This window comes from Morus notabilis, unplaced genomic scaffold, assembly GCF_000414095.1.
Source record: "Morus notabilis unplaced genomic scaffold, ASM41409v2 Scaffold406, whole genome shotgun sequence".
NCBI lineage: Eukaryota > Viridiplantae > Streptophyta > Magnoliopsida > Rosales > Moraceae > Morus > Morus notabilis.
The window spans coordinates 297508-308054 of record NW_010364333.1 but is presented as its reverse complement, the minus strand read 5'-3'; the positions used below and the strand labels follow the sequence as shown (position 1 = coordinate 308054).

At 39.9% G+C, this 10547-nt stretch overlaps 2 protein-coding genes across 5 annotated transcripts; both read left to right on the top strand.

Moving 5' to 3' along the window:
- The first annotated feature begins 726 nt into the window (after positions 1 to 726).
- On the top strand, positions 727 to 7054 carry LOC21401801 (2-Cys peroxiredoxin BAS1, chloroplastic). The gene is made up of 7 exons (XM_010106486.2): positions 727 to 1047; positions 1161 to 1235; positions 4541 to 4622; positions 4719 to 4798; positions 5035 to 5160; positions 6446 to 6559; positions 6722 to 7054. The coding sequence occupies exons 1-7, from the start codon at positions 850 to 852 to the stop codon at positions 6836 to 6838; spliced, it is 792 nt and encodes a 263-aa protein (XP_010104788.1). The 5' UTR covers positions 727 to 849; the 3' UTR covers positions 6839 to 7054.
- Positions 7055 to 7632: 578 nt separating this feature from the next.
- LOC21401800 lies at positions 7633 to 9502 on the top strand. Of its 4 annotated transcripts, none has more exons than XM_024171070.1 (4): positions 7633 to 7946; positions 8048 to 8169; positions 8266 to 8331; positions 9047 to 9502. In XM_024171070.1, the coding sequence occupies exons 1-3, from the start codon at positions 7661 to 7663 to the stop codon at positions 8326 to 8328; spliced, it is 471 nt and encodes a 156-aa protein (XP_024026838.1). In that variant the 5' UTR covers positions 7633 to 7660; the 3' UTR covers positions 8329 to 8331; positions 9047 to 9502. The 4 variants fall into 4 exon arrangements, with proteins under 4 accessions (XP_024026838.1, XP_024026839.1, XP_024026836.1 ...); XM_024171071.1 differs by having other exon boundaries at positions 9039 to 9502; XM_024171068.1 differs by having other exon boundaries at positions 9023 to 9502.
- Positions 9503 to 10547: the final 1045 nt, after the last annotated feature.

The following is a 10547-nucleotide window of genomic DNA, read 5'->3' as shown; positions in this document are numbered from 1 at the left end:
AATATCATATTATTAAATATAATTAAAATATAATTATAATATCATATTATATGATAAAATGATAATAGTAGAGTTATTAATATAATTATGATATTATCGTTACAATATTACTATTATATTATATTATATTATATTATATTACGCGTCTGAATTTTAGATTGAGAAGATTGTAAATTTTAAATTTCATTAAAAGTATTATGTATATTATGAAAGTTTCATTAATTGTACTATGTTGATTCCCGCGCAATCTAAAAGTTAAAATTGCATTTGGGCTGTTGCTGATTTTAGCTATAAATTCTTCAAAAATTCTTAAAAAACACTTTTGAAGAGATTTATCAAACACTAAAAAAAACTTTTGCTATAAGCAGAAGCTAATTTTAAGAGTGAAAAGCAATACAAAACGCAACCTACGTCTAATTAAATAAATTGTGCAAGAGAAGACGCCACTAATTTGGCTACTCTTATCATACTTTAATGATGTTCTACCAATAATGTATCACGGAATCATATAGATGGTGCAAGGGAAGACCACCAATTTGACTACCCTAATCATATTTTATATTTTATCTAATAAAAATGATGTTCTACCAACAAGGTACCACGTCCAACCAAATAATTCTCATGAACATAAAAGTAATTTTTCATTTTTTTTTCAAAAAAGAAAATATATAGAAGTGGAGAGATTTCTAGTTCCCCTAAGTGTATGAAGCCAATTGGCCAATATATAAAGACCCATTTCCTCATAAAACAAAGCTCTCAAGTTTTGACTTCTATCTAATCACTTATCTTCTCACTCTCCCCTCTCGCATTCTCACCCAATTTCTCCACCTCTCACCTCAGACTCTTCCCATGGCCTGCTCTGCTGCCTCCACCGCCCTTCTCTCTCTAAACCCAAAATCCCTCTCTAACTCTCTCTCTCCTCGGACCCTAACCATCTCCAAATCCCTCACTCCTCTCACCAAGCCCTTCCAATCGCCTATCCACCGCTCGCTTTCCCTCTCTCGCGGCGGCGCTCACTCCCGGAGGAACTTCGTCGTCAGGGCTTCCGTAAGTCTGCATTGCTCAATTTCGCTCGTTCCGTTTCGAATCTCGATTTTTTGCATTTTTTATTTTATTTTGTTGGGAATTTTTTTTTTGTTGGGGGTTTTGTTCTTGCGTAGAGAGAGGTGCCGCTGGTGGGAAATGTGGCTCCGGATTTTGAGGCGGAGGCTGTTTACGACCAGGAATTCATCAAGGTAGATTATTTATTTTTCTGTTGATGAACTAGATAAAGTTTTCATCTTTATCATTTTTTGTGTGTCGTGTTTTGCAAACCAAGTTTCTATTTCCACTTTAGAAGGATATTTAACTTCAGATAATTATGAATTTGGTTTGGTGTATTGACTTAGTATATTACTGGGTATTGCGTATTATATATATTTTAGATTGGAAATCTTATTCCTTCATTCAATGGCATCATGTTAATATTTCTGGTTGCTATTCTTATGATTTTAGTAGATAAAGTTGTCTCTCTTTATTTTTATTTTTTGTGTACCTTTTTACAAACCAAGTTTCTTTTTGCACTTCAGAAGATGATTAGATTTTACTTTGTTTAGCTTTAGATAATTGTTGATACCAGAATTTCTCATACACCGATGGCCCACCGGCGAAGTATTGTCCCCACTTGGGCCCGCCGTGACGGGTGGGGTTTTGTCCCTTCGTAAAAGGCGCCTCGCTGGTATGAGGGGTTGAACCTGGGGTACTTATACCTTTCCAGGCCCCCGTCTCTAACCGATGTGGGACTCTTGGCACAACAGTGCCCCCCGAGTCGGGGGGATTGGGAAGGCAGGCCGTGGCCAAACGTCTCCAGTGGAGTCGCCAACTGTTGATACCAGAATTTCTCACACACTGATGGCCCACCGGCGAAGTATTGTCCTCACTTGGGCCCGCCGTGACGGGTGGGGTTTTGTCCCTTCGTAAAAGGCGCCTCGCTGGTAGGAGGGGTTGAACCTGGCTTTTATATATGCGCATTTTTGTCTGTTTTGTCTTCGGTTTCTGGGTTCTGGGGAACCCGCGGTTCCTATGAAAACTCGTCGTTACCATTCTTGTATGAATGGTCGACGTTTAACCAGTCGTCGCTTAGAGTAGTCGCCGTTTATTCCTTTCGACGTTAGGGTTTTAACTTAGCTTTTTGTCCTTGTTATTACCAGAACAATGGCCCAAAGTTTACCCAGTCGAGAGGATTCTCCTTCTGTCGTCCGTTCTGACCCCCCTTCGGTGGTAGAGATCTCATGGACCTCTTCGTCTTCCGGTGTCAGCTCTGTGCTTAGGGATATCGAGGACGTCGAGGGAAGTTTTGAGCCGGGCGACGATTTCGGAAGTGAATTCGGTAGCGTCGAACGAATGATAGATGAGGTGGTCGAGCGGATCCCTTTTACCGGGGGGGGGGGGGGGAGTATAAGGGGAGTAGCCGCTGCGACGGCGGATGCCTCCCTGGCTGCCACGAGCGGGGACCCAGATAGGCCATCTTTTACAGCCGATGATGTGGCGTCGAAGGTCCGAAATAAGCATATCATTCGGGCTGTGAAGGAGGGATGTATTGACGGGAGGTGGTTCGAGTACCTCCTCCCGGATAAGCATTTTAGGACCAGCATGCCGCCGACCGGATACCTTCCGGTCTACACAAGAGCGGTAACTGCAGGGATGACTCTCCCAATTCATCCCTTTGTAAAAGATTATTGCCATTTTTACGGCATCTCTCCTGCCCAGAATGAGCTTCCCAAACCTAGGCTGAGCCCTCCCATGGCCGCTCAGAAAGTACCACCCATCGCACTTGGCAACGTGGCACAACTTGTACATAAATCGGAACTCGTCCAGTGGGAGTTCCATGTCGAACTTCTGGTTCCATAGAATCCAGGCTCCCGGGCTCAGCCTACGTTTGGGAAGCTCATTCTGGGCAGGAGAGATGCCGTAAAAATGGCAATAATCTTTTACAAAGGGATGAATTGGGAGAGTCATCCCTGCAGTTACCGCTCTTGTGTAGACCGGAAGGTATCCGGTCGGCGGCATGCTGGTCCTAAAATGTTTATCCGGGAGGAGGTACTCGAACCACTTCCCGTCAATACATCCCTCCTTCACAGCCCGAATGATATCCTTATTTCGGACCTTCGACGCCACATCATCAGCTGTAAAAGAGGGCCTATCTGGGTCCCCGCTCGTGGCAGCCAGGGGGGCATCCGCCGTCGCAGCGGCTACTCCACTTATACTCCCCCCCGTAAAAGGGATCCGCTCGACCACCTCATCTATCATTCGTTCGACGCTACCGAATTCACTTCCGAAATCGTCGCCCGGCTCAAAACTTCCCTCGACGTCCTCGATATCCCTAAGCACAGAGCTGACACCGGAAGACGAAGAGGTCCATGAGATCTCTATCACCGAAGGGGGGTCAGAACGGACGACAGAAGGAGAATCCTCTCGACTGGGTGAACTTTGAGCCATTGTTCTGGTAATAACAAGGACAAAAAGCTAAGTTAAAACCCTAATGTCGAGAGGAATAAACGACGACTACTCTAAGCGACGACTGGTTAAACGTCGACCATTCATACAAGAATGGTAACGACGAGTTTTCATAGGAACCGCGGGTTCCCCAGAACCCAGAAATCGAAGACAAAACAGACAAAAATGCGCGTATATAAAAGCCAGGTTCAACCCCTCCTACCAGCGAGGCACCTTTTACGAAGGGACAAAACCCCACCCGTCACGGCGGGCCCAAGTGGGGACAATACTTCGCCGGTGGGCCATCGGTGTGTGAGAAATTCTGGTATCAACAGTTGGCGACTCCACTGGGGACGTTTGGCCACGGCCTGCCTTCCCAGTCCCCCCGACTCGGGGGGCACTGTTGTGCCAAGAGTTCCACATCGGTTGGAGACGGGGGCTTGGAAAGGTATAAGTACCCCAGGTTCAACCCCTTCTACCAGCGAGGCGTCTTTTACGAAGGGATAAAACCCCACCCGTCACGGCGGGGCCAAGTGGGGACAATACTTCGCCGGTGGGCCATCGGTGTGTGAGAAATTCTGGTATCAACAGTCGGCGACTCCACTGGGGACGTTTGGCCACGGCCTGCCTTCCCAGTCCCCCCGACTCGGGGGGCACTGTTGTGCCAAGAGTCCCACATCGGTTGGAGACGGGGGCCTGGAAAGGTATAAGTACCCCAGGTTCAACCCCTCCTACCAGCGATGCGCCTTTTACGAAGGGACAAAACCCCACCCGTCACGGCGGGCCCAAGTGGGGACAATACTTCGCCGGTGGGCCATCGGTGTGTGAGAAATTCTGGTATCAACAATAATCTCATTGGGTATTACGTATTGTATTTTTTTTAGATTGGAGATACTATAATTTTATTTAATGTCATCATTTTAATGTTGTACGAACCAACTGTATGCTGCAACATTCTGCACACGCAACTTTTTTTCTCGTGAAGATGACATTTATGGTTGCTATTACTATGATATTACTTATTCTAAAATTGTGCATTATCCTAAGTTGTGCTTTTCAATGTCAGGTCAAACTCTCCGATTACGTCGGGAAGAAATATGTTATCCTATTTTTCTACCCTTTGGACTTCACATTTGTTTGCCCTACAGGTTCGTGGATGGTGACCAATTTTGAGTTGTTGGTTTGGATTGTGTTGTGTTGGATTCTCAATAATACTACTCTTTTGGTTTAAATTTTTCTTGCAGAGATTACAGCTTTCAGTGACCGCCACGAAGAGTTTGCAGCCCTAAACACAGAAATTTTGGGTGTTTCAGTTGACAGTGTGGTAAGTTGTTGCTGTTTCATTTATCTTGAAGACTATAATTCAAGTTGCCATAAACCTTTTCACAATGTGATTTGATGACGAAAATCAACTTTTCCGTATATCTTTCATCTTTAGATGTTTCATTTATCTTTTGTATTTACATATGTACATGTATTTTGCATCTTGTTTTATAAAGACTTGTACTCTTCCTTAAATTGGTGAATCTAAATTCATCTGCCTCTTACTGTATTTTGTAGTTTTCACACCTTGCATGGGTTCAAACAGACAGAAAGTCTGGCGGTCTTGGTGATTTGAAGTATCCGCTAGTGTCTGATGTCACCAAATCAATTTCAAAAGCTTATGATGTGCTGATTCCCGATCAGGTATATAATTTCCTTCTGTTGGCGAATTCCCGTACTAGATGAACATGCTATGCGTTGCAAATAATTTGCTGCTATACTTGTATAGTTGCCATTTTCATATGCATTGCATATGGCAGAACCATATTTGACTTCATATGCAAATGGTATATTTTCAAATATGATGTTGTTTGGAAGGCGCATCATCTATTTGACACAAAGAAAGATATTGTCCCCCCAGATTAGTTCCCCAAGTTGCCATAGTCTGAGAGTTTCAGCATGTTTGGAACCTTTTTTAAAAACAGTTTTCACGTATTTCGAGGAGCAAAAAATGAAATTGATCTCAAAATTGTGTTTGGTGCAACATTGAACAAAAAACAAGATTGAAAATGCTTTTTTGTTTTTACTGAAATGGGATGAGTTTCTGATAACGACTATTCAATTTCTCAATTTCCATTTTCTCCATTGCAACTCTGAAATTCTGAAGAAGAAAAATCCAAGCTTTTATTCCAAAACTCTGAAGAAGAAAAATCCAATTATAAGCTTATAATCGAAGAATTATAATTGGCATGATACCAGTATAAAAAAAAAATCCAAGCTCTAATGGCCTCAAATCCCAAAACCACCACACATTTTTTGTGCCGACTCAAGAACAATCCATACTCATCAAAAACCAGAAACAGCTTCTCGTTTTGCCTCTTCTCTTTCGGCTCTCAATCAATCATTTAACCCCAAAGAGACGTTGGATTTTAAGTTTTCGAAACAGTGGAAGCCATTAAAGAGAGAAAATCGAGCTTAGAAAGAGAAATTTTGGTCTTCTGTTCCTGTTTCAGAGAAAGAGAGAGATTTGGGTGACAGAACAAAGAAGAAGAAGAAGAGGTTTGAGGCCTATAGTGATTATTCAATTGGGCCTTTCAGATTTTGGATTGGACGGTGGTGGTTGGATAAAATACTTCAGTTTTTTTTTTTTTTTGAGAAGTTTTATCTCAAGATTAAAAAGAAATTAAAGACTAATTCAATGCTTATCCAGTTATCCTATTCATAATATTATGCAAATAAATATGGTAACAAAGAAGCTCAACTCTTTTTCCTTAATATATTATTTAAAATACTATTAGATATTTTTAAAAATATATAACCAAACAGAGTTTCAGTTTTTTCTTATACTGAAAACAATCTCTTAATAAAATTACCAATGCATTTTCAGAAATGATTCCTGCACGAATCTCAAAACGTTTTCATTTTCATACACAAAACATAATCATTTTGGAACAGGTTCTAAATGCGCTCCTTGTTTTTAATTTGTCAGGGGATTGCGTTGAGAGGACTCTTCATTATCGACAAGGAAGGTGTCATTCAGCACTCGACCGTTAACAATCTTGCCATTGGCCGCAGCGTTGACGAGACTAAGAGAACGCTCCAGGTAATACATTCAACAATGACAATCTGAACTCTGAAGTATATTAGATTGCCAGATCTGTCCTCACCATATACTTAAAGATCAGTTTATTTTTCAGCTTTATTGTAAATCACGTTTTCATCGGTATCCATTGCTTACCTTTTTCCTTAAATCTGGGTCCTGCAGGCCTTGCAGTATGTTCAGGAGAACCCAGATGAAGTTTGCCCTGCTGGATGGAAGCCCGGGGAGAAATCCATGAAGCCGGATCCCAAGCTCAGCAAAGAGTACTTCGCCGCCATATAGAGTGGGGTTGTATTGAAATGCTTGTTCCATATCAATGTCAATGTAGAAAGTTGTAAACGAAGTTTTGTTAATGTCCTTAATTTATTTGCTTGTGAATCTTGAGCATCAGTTTGTCAAAATAAACGCGGAGGATGGGACTTGCCCAGTTTTCTTGGATTAATCAGTGTAGCAGTTGCACAAATCCTTCTCTCTAATGTCATGCCTGTGTTTTAATAATTGAGTTATTTTACTGTGCGTTGCTTAGCTTGAAAACCTGTTGAAAAAAGAAGCGTAAATCTTCAAACCCTCGTTGCTGGAAACTCTCACAGCTTGATTGACCAACACGATTTAGGCAGCTATCCCGTTCTTTTCACTGTTTGAATCACAATGCAGTTTTTTTGTTAATGGATTCTTCCATATAAATTTAAATTTTAGTTCGAAGTTTTACCCTTGAACCTGCCGAAAGAACAGGGTAGTTCCAAAACCCAAGCATTCCATCTTGCCTTGTAATTTTTTAGAGAATTCTGTGGTGGTAGGTGTGATAATAATACTGCTAGAATATTGTTTTTCTCCGTCAAATATTCATCATTTTTTTTTGTTTTGTTTTAAAAACTAGGATCTTCATCAAATTATTGTTAAATTGTTATATTATTTAAATCTTATATGATTTTGAGACGTAAAAAATAAGACACCACTGTTTTTTCTTTTATTTTAATGGAATTATCTTTTTTTTTTTTTAAAAGAAAAAAAAAAGGAATAAAGAAAAATTTTCCCATAAGAAGTGGATTTTATCCATTCCATTTCCTTTCCCCAAACTCTGGGCACAAATTGGCAAGTGAGAGAATGTGGACAGAGAAGCTCCTCCGTTGCCAATCACCACCAATCCCATCACCAATCCTCCACTGTCATTCTCATCCCATCTCCAAACACCGAAGCCTGCAGCCACCAAGAACGAGAACTAGCACAACACCCTCATTAACGACATGTCGTAGGAGGTTGTGGACCATATCAGCATCATCTCTTTCTCAGCCACAACCACTCGACTTAACAGAAGACAACATCAGACTAGTCCTCGCAGACGCTCGACTCGAGCTTTCCCAGCTCTTTGACGACTCAGTTGGCATTACAGGTGACACATGCATCTATATATATACACACACACACACATATATATCTATTTACACAGAGATAGATATAAAGATTTTTATTTTTTTATTTTTTTTTATTTAGGACAAGTTCAACTTGCTGAATTAGATGGACCCTTTGTGAAGATTAGTTTGAAAGGTCGGTTTTGGCACAAACGTAGCACAGTTCTTGCCAGACTGGGCAATTATCTCAAGCAGAGGATCCCTGTGAGTTTAATTTTTTTTTTTTTCAGCTTGATTTTGGTTTTGGACATGTATTACACTTTGGATAATTTTTTTTTTTTTTCCATTTTTTGGTTACAGGAAATATTAGAGGTAGATATAGAAGATGAGAAGCAATTGGATGATAGTCCCGCAAACTTCTAATCGGTACCCTGACTGCTATTAGTTTCCTGTGATTTTAACTGAAAATGTAGAGCTGAGAGCTGTGTGTTGAAAGAATTCTTCTTGTTTTCAATTGAAAGATTTAGAAGGGAATTTATTTTATTGTTTACTTTATTATGAACTTCGCCTAAAAATAATACAGAAGTACAAGATGAACCAGAGGAAAAGTAAAGTACCGGAGTTCACATAGAGAGAGTATCTAGCGCGCGCACACACACACACATATATATATATATATATATATGTATGTATATGTATGACGTATATATATACACACGCGCGCTCGCGCCCTCACATAAAGCACAAACCAACGCCCTTGTATATATGCTTTGTCTAACTTCCACAATCCATGAAACCATGAAACCATGAATTTGGTATGATATTCTCCTAAAAAGTCTTAATAGAGTGATCAGTAATAGTTTTATATTCTAACACCTTATGATTTTAGTTGTTCAAGTAGCCTATTTGGAACTAATTAAAAAGGTGTTGTGTTAAGCATATTAGGAATGTATCACATGGATAAGCTGAATTAGTCCATAAGGATGAAAGATTATTGTTAAAAGGCAATTCAAAAAATTTATACTTCGGAGTAATCTATCTAGCAAAAGAGCCATTGCGTTGGATTGAGCCACCATTACGATTTGCTTCATGAACTATGGCGTTGTTAATGATGTAGCTTGTGTTGATATGAGGTACCAAGAGGCGCCAGAGTCAGCAGCTGTAATATCGCATGCATTGCATTTGCAAGTAACCTAGCTCGGAAGAATGCCACCGGCGGCGCGGTGGCATAGCAGAAAGGTCTTGATCACTCTGTGGCTCTCTCTCATCCGCCAGATGTCTATTCTTTGTGTATGTATTTAGTTCTATAAAATAGTGAGGTCTTTGACGTGCACGAACCTTCAAGAATTGTTGACGAGAGCGTGGACTGATCCTTTTTCCGTTCTACTTATGGTCCCAGTAAATTCTTAAAAGTGGCGTTGGATGGAGGTGTGCAGACACTCCCAATCCCTTCTATAGTAGGAAACCTAGCTAGTAAATAGGAAGAACTAGACTAAATAACGAGGACTGTGTATCAGTTGAAAAACTACTAGATTCTCTCTGAGGTTGTCCTTGTGCTGCTGTGCAATAGTCACTAAGGGCCCGTTTAGTTCGCTGATTCGAGTTTTTAATTCGAGTTGAGATGTGACTTTATGTGAGAGCTTTTTACTGTAGCAAAAAAGTTAGATGTGATTGTTTATGAGAACTTTTTACTGTAACAAAATTCGAATTCTAAACTCGAATCGGTAAAATGAACGGAGAAGTAACTTTTAATTCAAAAACAAGTTATTAGTCTTTTTGTTGTGGAAATTTTGATTGCAAATCACTATTCTGATCGTGACGAATCTCACCAGAATGGCTCTAATTATTCGACAAGATTATTGAGAGTGAACACAAGGAAGAACTTGAAACAAAACCAAAGAAACACAGCAAACGAAGGGATTCCTGTTTGTTTACCCAAGGGAGTTTTCTTACAAAGTACAGCCAGAAAATTGAAACAAAAGAGCTACGTTTTTACACGTGTTTATTTTAAGATCAACGTAAGCGTTAACTTCATGATCAACATATATTATGACATTTAAAACTTTGGATTAAAATCATAAAAAGATCTCTGAACTCTTTTTCATTTATAAAAATAGTTCGATGCATTTGAAGTTGTACTGAATTTAGTTCCTGAACCGAAAAAATATGTTAAAAGTTATACTTTTGTTTAAATAAATTTAGTTCCTACTAACAAAGCTTGCCTTAGGAAGTCTTAACAAGAGAGAGCCAAAATCATGTAATGTCCGACCACCGCAAACTTGCCGGAAACCTAAAAACAGGACTCTGCAATTCTATATTCAACATTCCACAAAGTTTCTATTATAAAGCTACTTAAAAAGGACTAAAGCTCCAAACAAATGACATGAAATGTAAACTGCACAGAGCGAAAATAAATAAATAAATAAATAAATAAAGGAATGCCCTCTAGAGAAAAGTTCACTCTAAAGTTCATGGTTTGCCATGGTTTGTGTATGCCTATTATTTATGTCATTCTAAGTAATTGAGTGTCATCATATCTTTTATTCTCTCTTCATTAATTGAATGACAATCGCTTATTTTTACCATCTTGAGCAGTATTATCACTAGAACCTCCAGCATCAAAACCTACTTTTACCCGAAGA